This window comes from Schistocerca gregaria, chromosome 8, assembly GCF_023897955.1.
Source record: "Schistocerca gregaria isolate iqSchGreg1 chromosome 8, iqSchGreg1.2, whole genome shotgun sequence".
NCBI lineage: Eukaryota > Metazoa > Arthropoda > Insecta > Orthoptera > Acrididae > Schistocerca > Schistocerca gregaria.
This window is the reverse complement of record NC_064927.1, coordinates 450,469,976-450,492,614: the sequence shown is the minus strand read 5'-3', so window position 1 is coordinate 450,492,614 and position 22,639 is coordinate 450,469,976. Positions and strand designations below refer to the sequence as shown.

At 42.2% G+C, this 22,639-nt stretch overlaps 1 protein-coding gene across 1 annotated transcript in view; it reads right to left on the bottom strand.

Annotated features, from left to right (window-relative positions):
• The window catches only part of LOC126284790 (probable E3 ubiquitin-protein ligase bre1), a 339,859-nt gene that overhangs the window by 161,621 nt on the left and 155,599 nt on the right, over positions 1 to 22,639 (bottom strand). Inside the window, exon 9 of the mRNA XM_049983953.1 lies at positions 7,253 to 7,436. Coding sequence (XP_049839910.1) covers positions 7,253 to 7,436 — 184 coding nt within the window. The remainder of the gene's footprint in view (positions 1 to 7,252; positions 7,437 to 22,639) is intronic.

Genomic DNA, 22,639 nt, shown 5'->3' with positions numbered 1-22,639 from the left:
ACCATGCAACACTTGTACCCAGCGGATACGGTTGTCCAGACCATCCATGATGCCCTACTCCACCTGCAAAGGCAGGGGAAGGCGGTTTCTTTCTGCTGGGTGCCAGGGCACGTGGGTATTAGGGGAAACGAACTGGCAGATGTGGCTGCCAAAGATGCATGTTCCCTCCCTCATGTTGTTGAATGTGCCTTCCCCCTCCATGCTGTAACCTCCCTTTTGCGTTTTCGTGTTATGCATCAATGGGAAGAGGAGAGGCTGGCAGTTTCTGACAATAAGCTGCGTCTGGTAAAGGCCACTACGCGACCATGGCGTACGTCCTACCAGTCATACAGGCGGGATGAGGTTCTCCTCACTCGCCTCCGCATTGGGCACAGTCCCTTAACGCATGGTTTTTTACTCCAGCGGGAGGACCCCCCAATCTGCAGTGCTTGTGGCGTCCAGATTACTGTCCGCCACATTTTACTTGACTGTCTTTTATTCTCTGACCAGAGGGCAGTGGTTTCTTTGCCACCGGATTTGCCCTCTATTTTGCAAGACGACGCAGCGACTGTGGTTAAGGTCTTACGGTTTTGTGTCCTGTCCAATCTGTTGCCTCGGATTTTAGGGAGAGGGTTTTAATGTGCTGCTGGGTGACTGGCTCACCCAGGTTTTAGGTAAGAGGTCCGCCAGTCACGATTACCTCCTTGTTTCCTTTCGGCAATTGTTCTCTTTTCCTTGTGTTTCCTTTCCCTTTTTAGTGTGTTTCTTCTCTTCTTGTTTTACCTCTGTATGTGAGCAATTGGAACTGCGTCAGGCCTGTGTCTTTTAGTTGTTCTCCTTGTTCAGTGTCCGTCTTCGTCCCTTCACCGCATGTGTTCCTGTTTCTATGCGTTTGGGTGCTGATGACCACGCTGTTTAGCGCCCGTAAACCTCAAACACACACACACACACACACACACACACACACACACACACACACACACACACACGCTGTAACAATTTCACCCTACCAATGTTGACATCATTATCAGCAATAACAGCATCACTAACCTCCCACTTTAGTGGCTTCATTCCAACAAAAACATATTTTGGTAAGCGAGTCCATATAAGAATGACTAATTGGGATTTTGAAGCTGACCATGCAGACACTTCTTCAGTAATTTAGGATTTGCCAGGTCTCTGTAAATAGGTTTTATGATATCCATGACTGCTGATGGATGGAATGTTTGTGGCTGTATGAATTGTTTGAGTACTGGACATTGCGGTAATTGCACCATGAATCATGTCCAGGAGGGCGAAGGTAGTGTACTGGTTTTTCATCAGTTGACAGTCTCTGGAAGAAGGTAGCCCATACTGCCTGCTTCATTTTCAACAAATCCTCAGTATTATTTCTATTGGCCATCCCATAATACTGTTGTACTTCATCAATCATTTTATCTGTCAGTGTGTCTCTTACGGTTTTACCATCAGAAAGTTTCTTGTCTCTCAAACTTTGTTTCAACTTCCTCAACCTAGTGCCCATCCTCTTTTGGACATGACCAACACATTCCAGTTTTGTGATAATCCTCTCACCATAAGGTTGAACGGCTATTACACTGTTATATGCTTCTGAGTCTCCATCACCTAAGAACTTAATGTAACACACTCCCCTTTCGTTCACAGATCGACTAAACATTTAAATAGCTGCAGAGGCCTCCACACCACCACTTGTTCCTTCATAATTTATGTCACAGATATGCCCTTGTCAGTTTTACGTGGTTTTGAACTATAATAACACACTTTTAGGTTCGAAACAACATATATTTTGTCACTTAATAGAGCGAATACATAAAGATGGCTATCAAACATAGCACTAGAACACAAAGACAAGGAAGCAAAACAAAGAGCATAGTGAAAGAACAGAGTATGGAGCACGAAGGGACCGAGCTAGCACAACTCCACAAAACAATCTTAGTGCCAGCGCAGTGGGCGGAGGCTGCATCCAGCATGCGAAGCGTGTGGCTCGGACATGTCTTCATCAGGGTCCTGCGCATCGGACAGTTGCGCAGGTGGTGGCAAGGCATCAGCGGAAGCAAGTCAGTGGGGAGCAGTGAGAAGTGGCTCCAGGAGGGACAACGCAGGCTTTAAATGTGTACCGAACCTGTACTCGGGTGGCCGTTGAGCAGAATCATGAATGTATTGAGCCCGTGGCATAATACGTCGTTCGGGCCAGAGTATGGAGGTTGCAGAGCTACACAAACAGAGTCATCTCATAACATGATGAATTGCAGGATTTTAAGTCCTTATGAACGAACACCCATGGTGTAGTGTGAGCACGAGGTGGAGGCAAGCAAAGGTGGGCCAGGTGAGCACGCACTCCTTTGATGAGGGCCAGCAGGTCAGCAGCGTCTGTCGGAGAAGTGTCCTCGATGAATTCAGCAGGCAGGATGAGCGGCTCACCATACAGGCCTACTGTGTCTTCACTCTACTTTGCTCCTGTGTCAAGCTGCATGTTTCCTGCTGCCAGTTCCGCATGGACGCAGTTGCACCTGCAGGATGCTCCCACTTCACAGGATCCTTCGCATCGCGTGGCCATCACACCATGCCCACCGTCACTGTCTCCCGCCGAGACCTCACCCACGTCACTCCGGCCCAGCTTGGACACTCATGTTCTCTCTTTCTGTGGCTACCGCACTGTGTGCTCAGCTGTCGCCTACTGCCGACACTTTGTACACACCATCCCGGCACAACAAGATCAAGTCAACCGCTGTCGCTCATGCCCCCCCTTTCGCCCCACCACGTGTGCCTCCCTTTGCAGGTCTCAGCAATCAGCAATGGCACCTACCACTGAATTCGCACCACGGACGGCTCGCCCGTATGTCAGAAAACTCGACATCTTAACACTTCGAAATTGTAGCGAGCGAAACAGATAGTTCAGGCTTTACTGACTTCAGGTGTGCTCCAACTATTGGACAGCAACTGGTCCTCTCCCATCCACCCGATGCCAAAGAAAGATGGTTCACTCTGCATGTTCGGTGACTACAGGTCCCTTAATGCTAGGACTATTATAGACAACTATCCGATTCCTCATATCCAGGATTTCATGCAGTTACTGCATGGCTCAAGGTTCTTTTCTGTCGTGGACTGTTCGAAGGCATATCACCAAATTCCAATGCGCCTGCCAGACATTCTGAAAACGGTGATCATTACGCCTTTCGGCCTTTTCGATTACTGCTTCATGTCCTATGCTTTAAAAAATGCTGTGCAGACATGGCAACATTACTTTCATTTGATTTTGCAACAACTCTCTTTTGCTTTTGTCTGTTTTGATGACACTCTTATCTTTTCCTTGTCTGTGGAGGAACACCAATGTCACCTTGATGCAGTTCATACGGCTCTTACGCCCAATGGTGCGGTTATCAACCATGACAAATTGCAGCTCTGTTCCACACACGTTACTTTCCTTGGCCATATAGTCTTGGCCACCAGCCTCTGCTCTACAGACTCACGAATCACAAACATCCTTGCTCTGCCTCTCCCCGAGGATTACGCACAACTACGCCATTTCCTAGGGACGGTGAACTTTTATCGGCGACATACACCTCAGGCTGCCTGCATCGAGTGGGCACTAACCAACAACATCTCCGGTAAAAATACAATGGGAGAGCATAAACTGGACTGGACTAGACTAGACCCATGCTGGATGCTTTCGACAATTTGAAATCTGCCATCGCGCAGGGTATCTCTCTCGCGCACCGCTACTCCGAGGCACAGATTTCTATCACTGTCAATGCCAGTGAGTCGGCGGTGGGTGCTGTTCTCCAACAGCAGACTTTAGACTCAACATAGCTCGCAGCATATGAGGCAATCAAACATTTCAGGAGCGACTTCGAAGCATGCACTTTCACCATCTGTTCGGACCATAAACCTCTTGTTGATGCGATCCGCAACCCAGCGAAAGATCTCCCACCACGCTGCTTCCAGCACATGTACTTTATTTGCCAATATTCTTCAGACACTTTTTACATCCACAGTGTGGAAAATGTAGTTGATGACTATCTCTCCCGCATTTCAATGATCTCCACCCCATTGAACTTAGAGAAACTGGCGCGGCTTCAGGCTGAAGACACGGACACACAACGTCTGCCCTCGGATGACTGATCTTCGCTCGTCATCAAACCTATTGCCCTGCACGGGTCGTCAGCTGCTATCATCTGTGACGTTTCTATTCATTCACACCTTCCTTGGTGCCTTCCCCCCTTTGGCGCAGGATTTTCGAGATGTTACATAATCTTGCCCATACCGGAATGCAGGCAACGACACAACTCGTAACTGAACGTTTCGTCTGGCCAGGCGTGTGGGACGAATGCCGCTCGTGGTCATGTGCATGCATTCCTTGTCAATTTCAGGAGGAAGGTACCTGATATCCCAGCTCACTGACTTTTAAAGCTACCCCAGAGAGCGTTGAACTTGACCATAGCTGCTAGGTGAAGTTGTTACATCTGTAAGTGCAAGCATGACCATGTTGCACCATTGACCTCAGCTTGTCACAATGCACACTCCTCTTACTGGCCATTTAGTACTCACTGTAGTACTGTAAGTTCCACCATGTGACAGCATTGCATTCAGTAGCATATTCGTCACAAGCCACAACACACCACTCTTTCTCTATTTCTGCTCCACTGTGGCTTGGTTTCCCTCTCTGGATTATTCACTAGACTTATTTGTTTGTAATACCATATGTAGTTGTCAGTTTTCACATTGCAATCTCCTGTCTGCACCCAGTGATTGGCAACTGACAGTCCCAGGCTGGTTAACTAGCTGTATAGGTTATTTGAAATGTTCCTGATCTTTTACTGAATGTTGTTGTTGTTGTGGTCTTCAGTCCTGAGACTGGTTTGATGCAGCTCTCCATGCTACTCTATCCTGTGCAAGCTTCTTCATCTCCCAGTACCTACTGCAACCGACATCCTTCTGAATCTGCTTAGTGTAGTCGTTTCTTGGTCTCCCTCTACGATTTTTTACCCTCCATGCTGCCCTCCAATACTAAATTGGTGATCCCTTGATGCCTCAGAACATGTCCTACCAACCGATCCCTTCTTCTGGTCAAGCTGTGCCACAAACTTCTCTTCTCCCCAATCCTATTCAATGCTTCCTCATTAGTTATGTGATCTACCCATCTAATCTTCAGCATTCTTCTGTAGCACTGAATTTCTAAAGCTTCTATTCTCTTCTTGTCCAAACTATTTATCATTCATCTTTCACTTCCATACATGGCTACAATCCATACAAACACTTTCAGAAACGACTTCCTGACATTTAAATCTATACTCGATGTTAACAAATCTCTCTTCTTCAGAAACGCTTTCCTTGCTATTGCCATTCTACATTTTATATCCTCTCTACTTCGACCATCATCAGTTATTTTGCTCCCCAAATAGCAAAACTCCTTTACTACTTGAAGTGTCTCATTTCCTAATCTAATTTCCTCAGCCTCACCCGACTTAATTCGACTTCATTCCATTATCCTCATTTTGCTTTTGTTGATGTTCATCTTATATCCTCTTTCAAGACACTGTCCATTCCATTCAACTGCTCTTCCAAGTCCTTTGCTGTCTCTGACAGAATTGCAATGTCATCGGCGAACCTCAAAGTTTTTATTTCTTCTCCATGGATTTTAATACCTACTCCGAATTTTTCTTTTGTTTCCTTCACCACTTGCTCAATATACAGATTGAATAACATCGGGGAGAGACTACAACCCTGTCTCACACCCTTCCCAACCACTGCTTCCCTTTCATGTCCCTCGACTCTTATAACTGAAATCTGGTTTCTGTACAAATTGTAAATAGCCTTTAGCTCCCTGTATTTTACCCCTGCCACCTTCAGAATTTGAAAGAGAGTATTCCAGTCAACACTGTCAAAAGCCTTCTCTAAGTCTACAAATGCCAGAAATGTAGATTTGCCCTTCCTTAATCTAGCTTCTAAGATAAGTTGTAGGGTCAGTATTGCCTCACGTGTTCCAACATTTCTACGGAATCCAAACTGATCTTCTCCAAGGTCGGCTTCTACCAGTTTTTCCATTCGTCTGTAAGGAATTCGTGTTAGTATTTTGCAGCTGTGAATTATTAAACTGATAGTTTGGTAATTTTCACATCTGTCAACACCTGCTTTCTTTGGGATTGGAATTAGTATATTCTTCTTGAAGTCTGAGGGTATTTCACCTGTCTCATACATCTTGCTCACCAGATGGTAAAGTTTTGCCAGGACTGGCTCTCCCAAGGCAGTCAGTATTTCCAATGGAATGTTGTCTACTCCGGGGGCCTTGTTTTGACTCAGGTCTTTCAGTACTCTGTCAAGCTCTTCACGCAGTATCATATTTCCCATTTCATCTTCATCTACATCCTGTTCCATTTCCATAATATTGTCCTCAAGTACATTGCCCTTGTATAGACCCTCTATATACTCCTTCCACCTTTCTGCTTTCCCTTCTTTGCTTAGTACTGGGTTTCCATCTGAGCTCTTGATGTTCATACAAGTGGTTCTCTTATCACCAAAGGTCTCTTTAATTTTCCTGTAGGCAGTATCTATCTTACCCCTAGTGTGATAAGCCTCTACATCCTTACAGTTGTCCTCTAGCCATGCCTGCTTAGCCATTTTGCACTTCTTGTCGATATCATTTTTGAGACGTCTGTATTCCTTTTTGTCTGCTTCATTTACTGCATTTCCCACAGACCATATATTTTGCCTTAAAATTTGAACAGCACATTAGGCAAGATCCATAGTATCTGCTCTATCAAGTGCTACTTTATTTTATACTATTTCTAGACTATTCTTCTAATTTTTAATATCTTTCTATAGAAGCATATTTATTCCTTTTATACTGTTAAATAAATGTATGATGTCTGGATGATCTCCAGCGGATTGTATAAAACCTACATGACTTGCAGAGTGCCCTTTAAAGAAAACTGATTCCACAATACTACAAAGTGCATGCATCATCATTGTGATACTTGAATTGTTTGTCAGTGCAACTCTGTGTTCTATTTTCTTTTGTCCTATTTGCTGATAAGGCTCTTTCTCCATGAAAAATATAATTTCATTTTGTCATTTACATTATTAAGCCATATTGGAACATAATAATGTCCAAAAGGTGTTTTGAATAAGAATAAACTTTATCATTGAGAAGAGTGAGCTTTGACTACAAAATTATTCAATCGGTGTCATAAATAAACGCAATGACAACAGAGAAGAACATAGCTGGCTGTGGCAAATTGCAGTACTTACTACACACCTAGTTCATTTCCTTCTCTGTTGACCTCCACAGGAATGGCTTCATTCCTAGTGCATTCAAGTGTTATATCTTCTGTAGAAGGTTCCTTTTCTTGAAAACTGTATTCTGGAAAAAGTCTTATAGGTCTAGACAGAAGTCGAGAGGTACGCTGTACTTTTCTAGGTGGTGAATCAAATACAGGTAGCTGAAAGATGAAGAGATTATTGTTATAAATACATCCATTCCACGTCAAAAATGATGACACAACTTAATGAGAAAATCAGATGTCCTTCAACATAGGATACTAGCATGAATTTTTCACCATGTTTCTCTTTCTTTGAAGGTAACTAATCAATATGAGGTCATAAAGATTCAAACTGCTGGCTAAAATGGAAGCCAAATCCAGATTCCTGTACCAGAAACTGAGTTAAGTTGGCATTAACTGATGTTTCCCTGGGTCTGATTTAAATTCACTCTAATGTTACACAGTACAAAACGACCTAATGTCTTGACTTGCTGCATATAATGTCTGTTGGTATGTTGATCTAACATATGCTCAAGAGAAACTACAACTCACTACTCAGCTGTATGCTGCAGTGATACCTCCTGATGGATTAAAACTGTGTTCTGGAACAGGATTCAAACCGAGCTATTTAAACAAAGCTCATATTATTCTGTAAACAATCCCTAGGTTACAGCTAAATCATTTTCTGTCATATCAGCAGTGTTATGAAAAGAATAGACTGCTACTCGCCATAAATATGACGTGCTGAGTGTGATGAAAAGACTGTACATATGAGCTTATGGTCAAAGTGGTCAAAGCCTTTTTCATAAAAACAATATTACACACACATTAAAAACAAAGATTTCAAGACTTACCAAGCGGGAAAGCGGCGCTAGATAGGCACAATAAATAAAACACACACACGGAATTTCGAGCTTTTGCAACCTGTGGCTGCTTCGTCAGGAAAGAGGGAAGGAAAAGGAAAGATGAAAGGATGTGGATTTTAAGGAGTCACTCCAATCCCGGGAGCGGAAAGACTTACCTTAGGGGGAAAAAAGGATAGCTATATACTCGCGCACACACACACACACACACACACACACACACACACACACACACACACACACACACACACACACATATCCATCCATACATACACAGACACAAGCAGACATATTTCAAGGCAAAGAGTATGGGCAGAGATGTAAGTTGAGGCGGAAGTGTGGAGGCAAAGGTGATGTTGAATGAGGATATATTGAAGGGCGAGTTCCCATCTCTGGAGTTCGGATAGGTTGGTGTTGGTGGGAAGTATCCAGATAACTCGGACGGTGTAACACTGTGCCAAGATGTGCTGGCCGTGCACGAAGGCATGTTTAGCCACGGGGTGATCCTCATTATCAACAAACACTGTCTGCCTGTGTCCATTCATGCGAATGGACAGTTTGTTGCTGGTCATTCCCACATACCAGTTCCAAACTGCACAATCCATAGCCCTCACCCGCCTAATCCTTCACCTATACATCGACTCGGCCAATGAACACACCCGCCAACTCCTATCCCAAATCAAAGTCCTCAATCTTTCCTGTCCCATATCCACACTGGCTGTTCATAGCATCCTCCTGCAGGCCGACCGCAAATTAGAAGACCATGCCACCCTCCACCTCAAAAAACTATCCAATCTCCTGGTTTCCCACCTCCGGAAAAGGAACTCACCCACCCTCCACAACCTTTCCAACAAACCTCAACCTCCTCTCATTGCACACCGACCCAGTCTCTCCCATCTACTCAATCTCCCACTTCCAGCTCCACTCCCCCCAACACCTCAAAATTCTAGTCAACACAATCTGGAACCACAACACCCCAATTCAGTAGTTAACCTTTCCTCCAAACCTCTCTCCCAAACCAAAACCTCTGTCCTATCCAAAGGCCTCACCTTCAGCCCCACTCCCAGGTTCAACCAAACTGCCCTTGTCAAAGATTTACTGTCCTACACTCGTAGTCTCTGCTGGAAATATCACTTTGCCACGAAGAAAAATAATCCTGATCCCACTCCTAATGATCCAACTCCCCAAGACACTATCCAAATTGAACCCTGCCTGGAACAGTTCCGTCCTCCATCACAGTGGGACCCACCTCCTCTTCCTCAAAATCACCCTCTCCAAACCTTCCAGGAATTTCTCACTTCCAACCTTGCCTCTCAATCTTTCTTGAAAAACCTTAATCCTCCTCCCAACATCACTACAGCCGAAGCGAAGGCTATTCGTGATCTGAAAGCTGACCGATCCATCATCATTCTTCCGGCTGACAAGGGTTCCACGACCGTGGTACTTGATCGTCGGGAGTATGTGGCTGAGGTACTGCGTCAGCTTTCAGACAACTCTACATACAAAGTTTGCCAAGGTAATCCCATTCCTGATGTTCAGGCGGAGCTTCAAGGAATCCTCAGAACCTTAGGCCCCCTACAAAACCTTTCACCTGACTCCATCAAACTCCTGACCCCACCGACACCTCGCACTCCTACCTTCTACCTACTTCCTAAAATTCACAAACCCAAACATTCTGGCCGCCCGATTGTAGCTGGTTACCAAGCCCCCACAGAACGTATCTCTGCCTACGTAGATCAACACCTTCAACCCATTACATGCAGTCTCCCATCCTTCATCAAAGACACCAACCACTTTCTCGAACGCCTGGAATCCGTACCCAGTCTGTTACCCCCGGAAACCATCCTTGTAACCATTGATGCCACTTCCCTATACACAAATATCCCGCACGTCTAGGGCCTCGCTGCAATGGAGCACTTCCTTTCACGCCGATCACCTGCCATCCTACCTAAAACCTCTTTCCTCGTCACCTTAGCCAACTTCATCCTGACCCACAACTCCAAATCCCATGCCACTTTCCTTGACGTTGACCTCCATCTGCCCAATGGCCAGCTTCACACATCTGTCCACATCAAACCCACCAACAAGCAATAGTACCTCCATTATAACAGCTGCCACCCATTCCATATCAAACGGTCCCTTCCCTACAGCCCAGGCCTTCGTGGCAAACGAATCTGCTCCAGTCCTGAATCCCTGAACCATTACACCAACAACCTGAAAACAGCTTTCGCATCCCGCAACTACCCTCCCAACCTGGTACAGAAGCAGATAACCACAGCCACTTCCTCATCCCCTCAAACCCAGAACCTCTCACAGAAGAACCCCAAAAATGCCCCACTTGTGACAGGTTACTTCCCAGGACTGGATCAGACTCTGAATGTGGCTCTCCAGCAGGGATACGACTTCCTAAAATCCTGCCCCGAAATGAGATCCATCCTTCATGAAATCCTCCCCACTCCACCAAGAGTGTCTTTCCGCCGTCCACCTAACATTCGTAACCTCTTGGTTCATCCCTATGAAATCCCCAAACCACCTTCCCTACCTTCTGGCTCCTACCCTTGCAACCGCCCCCGGTGTAAAACCTGTCCTATACACCCTCCCACCACCACCTACTCCAGTCCTGTAACTGGAAGGTGTACACGATCAAAGGCAGAGCCACGTGTGAAAGCACCCACGTGATTTACCAACTGACCTGCCTATACTGTGACGCTTTCTATGTGGGAATGACCAGCAACAAACTGTCCATTCGCATGAATGGACACAGGCAGACAGTGTTTGTTGGTAATGAGGATCACCCTGTGGCTAAACATGCCTTGGTGCACAGCCAGCACATCTTGGCACAGTGTTATACCGTCCGAGTTATCTGGATACTTCCTACCAACACCAACCTATCCGAACTCCGGAGATGGGAACTTGCCCTTCAATATATCCTCTCTTTTCGTTATCCACCAGGCCTCAATCTCCGCTAATTTCAAGTTGCCGCCACTCATACTTCACCTGTCATTCAACATCACCTTTGCCTCCACACTTCCGCCTCAACTTACATCTCTGCCCATACTCTTTGCCTTTAAATATGTCTGCTTGTGTCTGTGTATGTATGGAGGGATATGTGTGTGTGTGTGTGTGTGTGTGTGTGTGTGTGTGTGTGTGTGTGTGTGCGCTCGCTAGTTTGTTTGCTGTGAGTGTGTGTGTGTTTTTGTTTTTCTTTTCTGTTCTCAAGGAGGCTTTGGCCGAAAGCTTGTGTTTACAGTCTTTTTGTCATGATCATCTGCATCTCCACAAGTCATCTTTGCGGTGAGTAGCAATCTATTCTTTTCATAATATTGTTGATATTCCAACCTGTTGTTTCTTATTCTGCCATATCATTTCTTTGGTATTGTACGTTTTTGTGTGGAAATGGCACAGCTTGGTTTAGTTATGTGTATGATGTAGACTAAATCATACAGTTCCTTCAAGCAACCTGTGCTGTATCTTTAGAGTGCTCAATCTAAAGTGAGGTGAGTACCAAAACAAATGAGTACTTTCCTCTTGCCAACTCTGTCATTTTATATCCTCTTTTTTGGATCAACACACAAACAAATATTTCTCATGCAAAACCAAATAGTGAAGCAGATTGTACAATCCCCATCACATGCAACCAGTAAGCCAATTTTTAAAGAACTGGAACTATTGCTTGACCATTGCATGTATGTCTTACAATGCAATTTGTTTTTGAACAAGAAATTTCATTTGCTTGAGTGAAATAATAGTACACATGAACACTGCAACCATACTACTGATAATATTTATCTAACAAGCCAGAGACTGGGCAAATACCATGAGAGTGTGACGCACATACACAGCATACTAATTAATAAATTGTCCTGCTCAGTCAAATAACAAGAACTTGTTTAGGAAGAGCATCACCAGTATACTGCTCCAACATTGTGTTTATTTCATTTCCAAATATATCGAAACAAATTTATGACAATTGTAACTTAAATTTTGCTTAAAGTGATTCTTCATTGAATTTAATTCTTATATATTTTTATTTGGTTGCTGAAGTATGAAGACTAACTTACATAAAATGTAACTATGGTTTTGCTTGTTACACTCTAAGCTAAAATATAGTATAAGTCAACTTTCAGTTAATAATTCATGTTGGTATGAATAGCGTACTCTGTCCTTTAAATCAGTTACATATATGCATGAAAACTATTGTGATGGAAAGACATAGGCTTCTTCCAGATTTGCATTAAAATTTATTCCATGTATTATCCTGTACGTAAGTAAACTTCACAGTGATAACTAGGACAATATACTCACCATTTACATGATTGTCTTATTTTTTTACAATGAAAATAATCAGCTTTTGAAAATATAACATAATTTGATTGTATATATAAAAATCTACACACAATGCGGTGGCAGGAGAATAGGCATATAAGGGTATTCAAATTTGCAAGCTTTTTTTTTGGAGCCAGTGGCTCCTTATTCTGGCAGAAGGGTTGAAGGGGAAGGAAGAGAGATGAAGGAGAAGGACTGGTGAGTTTTAGGAAATGGGGAGATTTTGGAAAAAACACTCCAAACCCAGGGTCAGGCAAGGGTTACTGGACCAATGAGAAGGAAAGACTGATAGTTGGTGACTGCACTGGACATTATTTGAAAACCCAAGAACTTAAAGGTGGAACATATGGTAATACATAACACAGAGATTACTGACAAAACTTCATGCTCAAGTTAATGAGAGCAGAAAGCTAAGTGTATTATATGTGACAGAGGTGAATGGGATGGGTGGGAGGGAGGGAAAGACAGGTCAGAAAATAAAAGATATAGACAACTAAAAGTGAATGAAAGTGAGGAATAGTTACTGAGAAGAAATGCTGAGAGTGAAGAAATTAAAGTAAATTACTGCCAGATGGGTGGCAAAAACCAAGCATATGTTGTAATGCCAGTTCCCATCAGTGGAGCTCTGAGAAACTGGAGGCAAAATGTGGGACAGAATGGAACTCATTTTAAGGAATGACTTTTAGGAAGCCATAGCCTAATTGAAGTACTGATTAATACATTCAAGACCTTGATAATACCGAGAAACAAGAGCTCACCACACCTAGAATAGTTTTTTGTTGGTCTCTCAATCTCCTTGTCAGACCCTAGGCTCTTTCTGCACCTATTTCTCTACCCTACAGCTCCTACCCTTGTGACTGTCCCTGCTGTAAGACTTGCTCTTTTCAGCCCCTCACTGCCACCTTACCATCTATACCAGCCCTGGAACTGGAAAATCATATACTATCAGTGGGAGAGCAATCTGTGAAACAATACATCATGTACGAGCTGTTATGTACACAATGTTCAGCCTTCTACAATGGTATGACTATCAGCAAATTATCAGTTCAGATGAATGAGAATAGGGAGAGGATGTATACTGGCAACAAGCAATGTCCCTTTGCAGAGCGTGTATGCTCGGAACATGACCTCAGTGCCTGTTTCACTCGGCATGCCATGTGGATTCTTTCCCTAGACACCTGTGTCTCAGAACTCTACAGGTGAGAACTAGTATTACAACATGTCCTTAGTTCTCACCACTCACTTTCTTTGGTCTAAGAATGTCTTCTCAGCTACTATTCCTTTCTTCACTCTCTTTTAGCTTTTTATGTCTTTTGTTTGCTGTCCTATCTAGTTTTCCCTGCCCTGCCCCCCCCCCCCCCCCTCCTCTACCCAGTATAATGCACTTAAACCCTTCTTATTAACTAATGCAAGATGTTTTGTCAGTAATCTCTGTCTTGCATATTACCCTATCTTCCACCTTTAAGCTCTCAGGTTTTCAAATCTTGTCCATGCAGCCTAACAACTGGTTTTTCCTTCTCATCCCATCTGGTAACTCTCCCCTGACCCAGAGTTCCGGTCGACTTTTCCAATATCTCCTCATTTGCTAAACCTCTCCAGTCCTTTTCCTTCACCCCTCTTCCTTCCCCTTCAGCTCTTATGCCAGAAGAAGAAGCCACTGGCTCCAACAGCTTGCAGATTTCAATAGTTTTCTATGTGTGTTCTACCGCTGCTGCTCAATGAGCAGATTTTTTTATCAATCCAATTAAATTAACTTTTTCATAGAATTTATACTTAACTAAGTTCAGCCTCTCCCTCTGCCTCCCTACCTCCCCCTCCATATACACATATACCAACATGCACACACTACATTACTATACTCAAAATTCTACTAGGGAGCATAAGAATATGAGGGCTGGGAGACTATTCAGTTAACAGGGGAAAGCCTTAGTCTGGTAGGCATTTTTGATAACTTTCACAATACAGTGAAGGTAACTACTCAACACATATCTGAAGCACTGAGCAATTGATAAGTGCATAAGCTAGACTGAAAACAATGCTGAGTTTTTCTTCTTCAGAGCTAACTAAGAAAAACACTCACAATACTGCTTGTGGAAATTCCATAGCGGTGAGCACATTGAATAATATACTGTTGCCAAGAACTACACATTTTGTTGATATGAATACACACACAGCAATAATAGAACAATTGAGACTAGAGCGCACAACTTAAGACAATAGCTGGAACAGAAAGACAAAGACAATTCTTTATATAAAGAGGCACACTCGTTCACTGTTTCTCATACCGATCTGGCACTCAGTGTCAATGTTGGCAATCAGTGGTGCCACTTACTAATAGATACATCTGAAAGTGAAAAAAAATCTTCCTAGCTTTTGGAGCAATTCATCCTGATATTTAGAGACCAATGACCTCAGCAGTTTGGTCCCATAAGACCTTACCACAAATTTCCATCCTGACATTGGGACAAAGTAGTCAGCCAGAACAAAATTGGTGTGTGTGTGTGTGTGTTTTATTAGTTAGCTTTGTAAAAAGAAATTGTTCCAAAGGACAACAACATTTTCAAATTTCTTTCAGTGCCTGTTGGCTACTCAGTATCTCAACCACACACCGGGTGTGTAGCATAGCAACTACTAGCATTGTGATTATATCAATGTCTTGACCCCTTCAGAATTTTATGTAATACATCTGATCGACTTAACTGATGTTAAAAATGCAACTAATAAAGACTTCACCTAAATATAATACAGAAAAAAATCACTCCTCTCATAAGGTGAGGTGATTGAACTATTTACATGTCATTTGTTATCTTAAGTAAATTTAAGCAAGTGTGGCTGCACAAAGCACAGGAACTATAGTGATATAGACATGTGTAGAACATCATAATGAGAATGTACGGGTGAGCAGCTATGGGACAGTGATGGTAACAGAAATGCATGTGGCTGGAAGTGGGTAGAATATCCGATGTGGAGACAAATTCCTTCTTTAAAGTTCTAGGAGGTTCGTTGTGTGTGGTGCATGTTGACATTCTGTAACATGAGAAATTCTTGGAGCGACACCATCATAGGGAACACTGGAGGAGATTGCCATGACACCCTGTACATTAAGTTCAAATTGAACTAAGTAAAATGTCTAAATAGTTAATAGCTTTGCGCCTAGAGAATGGATGGCACAGGAAATCTGAGTTCTAGCACTCTAGCGGCAGACCAGCAGGTGGTACAGAAGCATTCTGTCCAGGCCACCAGGGAGTGTGCATGGTGATAATAGAAGTCATTGATGAAACGCACCTCTTCCTGCATCTGTAGTGTCCATGTCAAAAATAGGCCCACATGTATCCTTTTCCGAGGGAGCTATTTAGGTCAATGTGTAAACTTAGCAGTGCAGTTCCATTTGCAACAAATTATCAACAAGGAGATTTCAGCAATGCCTCGCTATGAGCTCTGCCATCATTTTCCAAGACAGCATGACGCTGAACTCTGTCACCATCTTCAGGACAGCATTATGCTTTTGTGTGATTGACAATGTGCTAGCTGGAACTTGGTATAATTTCTACTGTTCTTACTTTACCAACAAGATATTGCCAAACTTTACTTTGTGCTTCTATCCTTGCTGGACTTAGAATTGCTATTAATTGCATCAGGCCATAAGTACTCCAGAATTACATGAAAAAATGGTAGCAGCATGCTTATAAATATATTTATTCATCTATGTCTTTGTTTATATTCAATATATACTATTCATGAAGAAATTGGTCAAATATTTACTATGTTTTAGAAAGCACAGAGACATTAGGCTACTGGCCTACTTTTGTTTCTATTCCTTTGATCTATGTCTATTTAATTTGTTTATGTATTTAATAATGTGTGTTAGAGCATTCTTATGGTCCAGCTGTAGGAACACTTATTTCATTTCAAGTTATTTAAATTTAAATCTAGTATTTAGTATGTGTTTCAACATGTTTGTGAGTGTGTGTTGGCTTGGAGACATGGCGGGTACGCTCTAGCCAATCACAGTGCTCTTTACTACGGTAGGTGGCTACTGAAGTCAATGGTGAGACTGTATGTAAGTGGAGGAGGAGCACTGAGTCGCACAGGACACAGGGGAGTGCTGGACAGGAAGGCACGACAGAAAATACTTGGAGAGTGTTGCGCAGTTTGCACGTGGTCGCGGGAGATAGAAATATTTCGTAGTGCCGACTTGTGCACTTGTGAGATTTACGTGGCTTCTGCAGTGAATATGGAGTATGCATTTAGAAGTGAATATCTCCTGAGCTATGGTGTTGCCCATAACTAATTACATGAAGTAGGAATCTATTGTTTCCCTGTTATTCCACTTATATTTTATTTAATTGCTGGGCCATTGACACCAATAAGTGTTTTACAGTAATAAATGGCATTCTTAAAGGTACTTCTGCTATTGTACTCATCATTTAAAGCTGTTAAAATGGTACCTACAGATTTTATTTAATTGCAATCTTTCATTTATAAATTTCTATTTTACATTCAAAATCCGCAATTGCCAAGTGTTAAGAACCTTTGACCATTTGATTCACATGTATATTCATATTGTATAGTGTAGACTCAACAGTATATGCGACAACTAAGTATCCCAGCCCCTAGACAATGAAACCAGCCAAAACTTTTAATATTTCAACTGAGGGTACGTAGCTGAAGGTAACAATTTTTTATTTGAAAGCATGCAGCGTGCTAGTGGACGGTCATTGCCGGGAGTTCCGATGCCCTGAAAAGATGGGCAACAACTTCTAGGCTTGCACAAGGCGTTCACAGCACATGTAGCAGCTGTGTGATCCCTGTGATATCAGGGGGCTCAGCCAGATTGGTACATAACAGCCCCACCACGTAGACTGGCTATCAAGCTCATGACCTAGCTAGGAGGTGAAAGTGTTTTAGCGGGGTCGGAGGGGAAGAGGGAAAAGGGAGTGGGATAGGAGGAGGAGGAGGAGGAGGTGGAGGAGGAGGGGGGGGGGGAGGGGGAGAGGAACCCATGCCAAAGACGCTAGGGAGGGAGATGTTACCCATCTGGCTCACATTATAGATTTCAGATTTAGAGATGAAGGTCAAACCCCTGATGGGGACCAAAAAACAAAATCTTGAGTACTAACATCAACATATTTTGCAATGAACTCTTTTTAGATGGAGAAAGCAATCCCAATGGTATATATATGTTTAATTAAGACCACTGATGTTATTTAATTTCAATAAAACGAAACGCATTTGGTGAAAAAATACATATTTCATTGGAGTCGCAAAACAGATTTAAAATAACACTTATTTCAGAAATAACCTCAGAAATAAAGCAGGCCTCTTGAAAGAAGTGTAAAAGGCAGGGAAGAGTTGTGTAAACCAACACTGTAGGTGACCTGCTAATAAAATGTTGGTTGTACTATGTTTGCTATTGTCGGATATTGCCCACTGTGTTATGTCTATTATTTTACAGATATTGTATGGGGTTTTATTTCATGAAATACATGAGTACATAGCGTACAAACTGCCAGTGATTGCCACAATTTTCTTCCTCTTGTCATCCATAATTTCTAATATATAAACTACTTTCAAAGTGCCAAAATGTACTAGAGTAAATAAAACATCTATAAAACAAGACACTGTACAATGTTCTTGCTGTGAGACAGTCGCAATTCCTGATATCCATTGCCAGTGGCCTCTGGCCTGCCAAGGAGCACAGCAGTCCTGAGTCCATAGATAAACCATGAAAATCTGCTGCATTATGCCATACACAAACAGACCTGCCCTGCAGGCAGATTGGTGAGATTAGATCCAATGGGCAGGGCCTGCACATTAGTGGGAAATGATCTTCAGGTTGGCAGGTCCGATCCGTTAGATACACCCACACAAATGACCTGTGGTTTTGGCCCATCATGGATGGGTAGCTACTTACATGTCACAGACACCATGTTGACGAAATGAGACCACAGTGATCAATCCATGCAACAGATAATTTGCATGAATATTGTGAAAATCAATACTAATGAGGATAGGTAGCAACTCACTGTACAGATGACCACTGAGTAGCAGACAGGCACATAGAAAAGACAATCACACTCTCGCAACTAAATTTTGGCCATAGCCTCTGTCAGAAAATGAGAGCACACACACATCCACACAATCATTCAGACACAAATCAAGCACACATGACAGCTGTCCCCGACTGCTGTGTCAACAGTCTCTGAGAATCAGATCCAAAAAAACCATTCCTCATGCCTCTCTGCCTCTCATCGGCACCTGTTAGCCTAGCAGCAAGAAGTGGTGGCAGCACTGATTGCAGGCTGAGAGGAGTGGTAGAAAGGGAAGAAGCAGTAAGAATGAGGGAGTAGGAAAGCAACTCTCATACTCAGCTGTATCCAGCCAGCGACGTTGCATGACATCTCAGCAAAAAAAAATCATTTTATCTACTGAGACAAGAACGAGATTTTCCCAGTGATTTTTTTCCAAATTTCCCTGATTTTCATAGAATGTTGGAAATTCCCTGATTTGCAGAACTTGTGGCAACCCTAAAATTATAGTTGTACACAAGATAGACCTTATAAAGGGCTTGAAGAGAGTTTCTCAAAAAGCATTGGTCAAAGTCAGAACAAACTAGAAATAAAAAGCAAATTTTTCATGGTGTGAAGTTACAGAGGACATAAATGGGGGATGAAACAATCTTGTAAGAATTAATTAAAGAAAGTTGTTCATTTAAACCAACCTTTCAACAGTTGTTACAAACTGTTGCTTTAAAGAGAAGGTTATCCGCTAGGGTAGCCAATTGCTCACAAACAACCATTGATAATATCTTTATAGGAAAGTTCAATGAACAAAATTATATTACAAAACCAATAGTCAATGGCCTCTCAGATCATGACATGCAGTTCCTTCTGTTAAATGTTAACACTGAACAGGATATAAAATCTGTTAAATCTGAGCTCAAGAGGGTAATCAATAAGCCAAAAATTGATTATTTTAGGACACTCCTCAGTGACATTCACTGGACTGATGTTTGCAGTGCTAATGGCATGAATGAAGAATATAACACTTTTGCTAATAAAATGCTTACCTTATTTGATCACTGTTTTCCCCAAAACCTTACCAAGGTTAGAGCAAAGTGTAGAAAGAAGCCATGAATTACTCAAGGAATAGGGGTATCTTGTAAAACAAAAAGAAAACTGTATCTGTCAATCCGAAACAGTTCCGATGTTGATGTTATAGCACATTACAAAAAATACTGCAAAATATTAAAGACTGTAATATGGATATCAAAGCAAATATATTACAAGGAAAACATAGTCAATGAGAAAACAAAATAAAGACGATATGGAATATAGTGAAGGAGGAGACCGGTAGAACCAGACATAAAGAGGGACAAATAGCATTAAGAGTAAATGATACATTGGTGACAGATGTGTACACTGCTGCAGAACTTTTTAACAAACATTTCACAACTGTTACTGAAAAGATGGAGTTGTCAGGTTCTGTAGATACTGCTTTGGAATACCTCAGACCAGGCATTTCAAGTAACTTCCATAATATGAATTTGACTCTCACTACCCCAGCAGAAATAATGTCCACCATAAAATCTTTAAAATCAAAAACATCTAGTGGGTATGATGAAATATCAACAAAGCTAATTAAAGAATGTGATTCTGAGTTAAGTAACATATTAAGCTATTTGTGTAACCAGTCATTTATCAATAGAATATTTCCTGAATGGTTAAAATATGCTGAAGTTAAGAAGGGAGATAAAGAAATAGCACCAAATTTCTGTCCAATTTCACTTTTGCCAGCATTCTCAAAAATTTTAGAAAAAGTAATGTACAATCGCCTTTATAACCATCTTATCTCAAATAACATAACCAGTCTCAGGACTGAAGACCACAACAGCATCTCAAATAACATACTGTCAAAGTCACAGTTCGGATTTCTAAAGGGTTCTGATATTGCGAAGGCTATCTACACCCACAGTGAAAATGTGCGTAATTCATCAGATAAAAAATTGCAGGCAACTGGTATATTTTGTGATCTGTCAAAGGCAGTTGACTGTGTAAATCACAATATCCTTTTAAGTAAATTAGAATATTATAGTGTAACAGGAATTGCTGCAAAATGGTTCAAATCTTATATCTCTGGCAGGAAACAAAGGGTGTTATTAGAAAGAGACATGTATCAAGCTATCAGGCATCATACAACTGGGAACTAATTACATGTGGGGTCCCACAAGGTTCCATTTTAGGGCCCTTACTTTTTCTTGTGTATATCAATGACCTTTCATCAGTAACATTACCAGATGCCAAGTTCATTTTGTTTGCTGATGATACAAACATTGCAATAAATAGCAAATTAAGTGTAGTATTAGAAAGGTCAATTAATAAAATATTTTTGGACATTAATCACTGGTTCCTAGCCAATTCTTTGTCACTAAACTTTGAAAAAACACACTACATGCAGTTCAGAACTTGTAAGGGGTGTCCCATGAGTTATTGCCTAACATACGATGACAAGCAGAGAGAAGTAGTGGACAGTGTTAAGTTTTTGGGATTACAGCTTGATAATAAATTCAACTGGGATGAGCACACCACAGAACTGCTGAAGCGTCTTAACAAATCTGTATTTGCAATGCGAATTGTGTCAGACATAGGGTATATAAAAATGAAAAAGCTGGCATACTATGCTTACTTTCAGCCCATAATGTCATATGGGATTAGTTTTTGGCGTACTTCATCAAGCCAAGCTAAAGTTTTCCAGGCACAAAAACGTGCAGTGAGAGTTATATGTGGTGTGAACTCAAGAACATCCTGCAGAAGCCTGTTTAGGGAACTAGGGATACTAACTACTGCTTCCCAATATATTTATTCCTTAATGAATTTTGTCATTAAGAATATATCACTTTTTCAAACCAACAGCTCAATTCATGGAGCCAATACTAGAAATAAGAATAATCTTCACAAGCATTTAAAGTCACTTAGTCTTGTACAAAATGGCGTGCATTATTCAGGAACACACATTTTCAATAACTTGCCAGCAGCCATAAAAAGCTTAACAACCAATGAAATTCAGTTTAAGAGAAGCCTAAAGGATTTATTGGTGGTCAACTCCTTCTCTACTCCATTGATGAATTTCTTAGTAGAACCAATTGATTTGTGACTTACCAAACAAAAGCGCTGGCAGGTTGATACACACACAAACAAACACAAACACACACAAAATTCAAGCTTTCACAACCAACGGTTGCTTCTTCAGGAAAGAGGGAAGGAGAGGGAAAGACGAAAGGATGTGGGTTTTAAGGGAGAGGGTAAGGAGTCATTCCAATCCCGGGAGCGGAAAGACTTACCTTAAGGGGAAAAAAGGAAAGGTATACACTTGCACACACACACACATATCCATCCGCACATACACAGACACAAGCAGACATTTGTAATATATTATCTTTACAAATGTCTGCTTGTGTTTGTGTATGTGCGCGGATGCCAGTGACACAGCTGTAGGTGCTGTCCTCAGCCGAATCATTGGAGATACTACCTCTCCTTTGCAGTTCTTTTCTAAGAAGCTCAACAGCGCTCAAAAGAAGTACTCAGCCTTTGATAGGGAGCTCTGGGCAGGTTACGAGGCTGTGAAACACTTTCACGCCGAGGTTGAGGGTAGGGACTTCTACATTTTAACCGACCATAAACCTTTGGTTGCTGCTGTAAAAAAAATCCTGACTGACCCTCCACCTAGACGCTTCCATCATTTGGACATTATAGTGCAATTTACCTCTGACATACGATACATCAAGGGTGCAGATAATGTGGTGGCAGATTTTTTGTCTCATGTTGGTGTTCTCACATCTCTGATAGACCTCTCTAACTTGCCTCAGCTGCAGTCTGCATACATGGATACTATGGACCTTGTTTACGATCACAGCTCGTCACTCAAACCTGTGCGATCCACCTTTCCTGGTGTCATAGGCGAGGTTTGGTGTGACGAATCAACTGGTACGCTGCATCCCTCGATACCCAAACCTACAGAAAAAAGTGTTTGACAAATTACACAACCTAGCTCATCCAGGTGTGAGAGCCTCTACCAGACTTATTTCAGAGCGCATCGTCTGGCGCAACATGCATCACGACTGCCAAGCCTGTGCCCGTGCCTGCATTCCGTGCCAACAAAATAAAGTTTAATGGTGCACATCGTCCCCACTAGGCA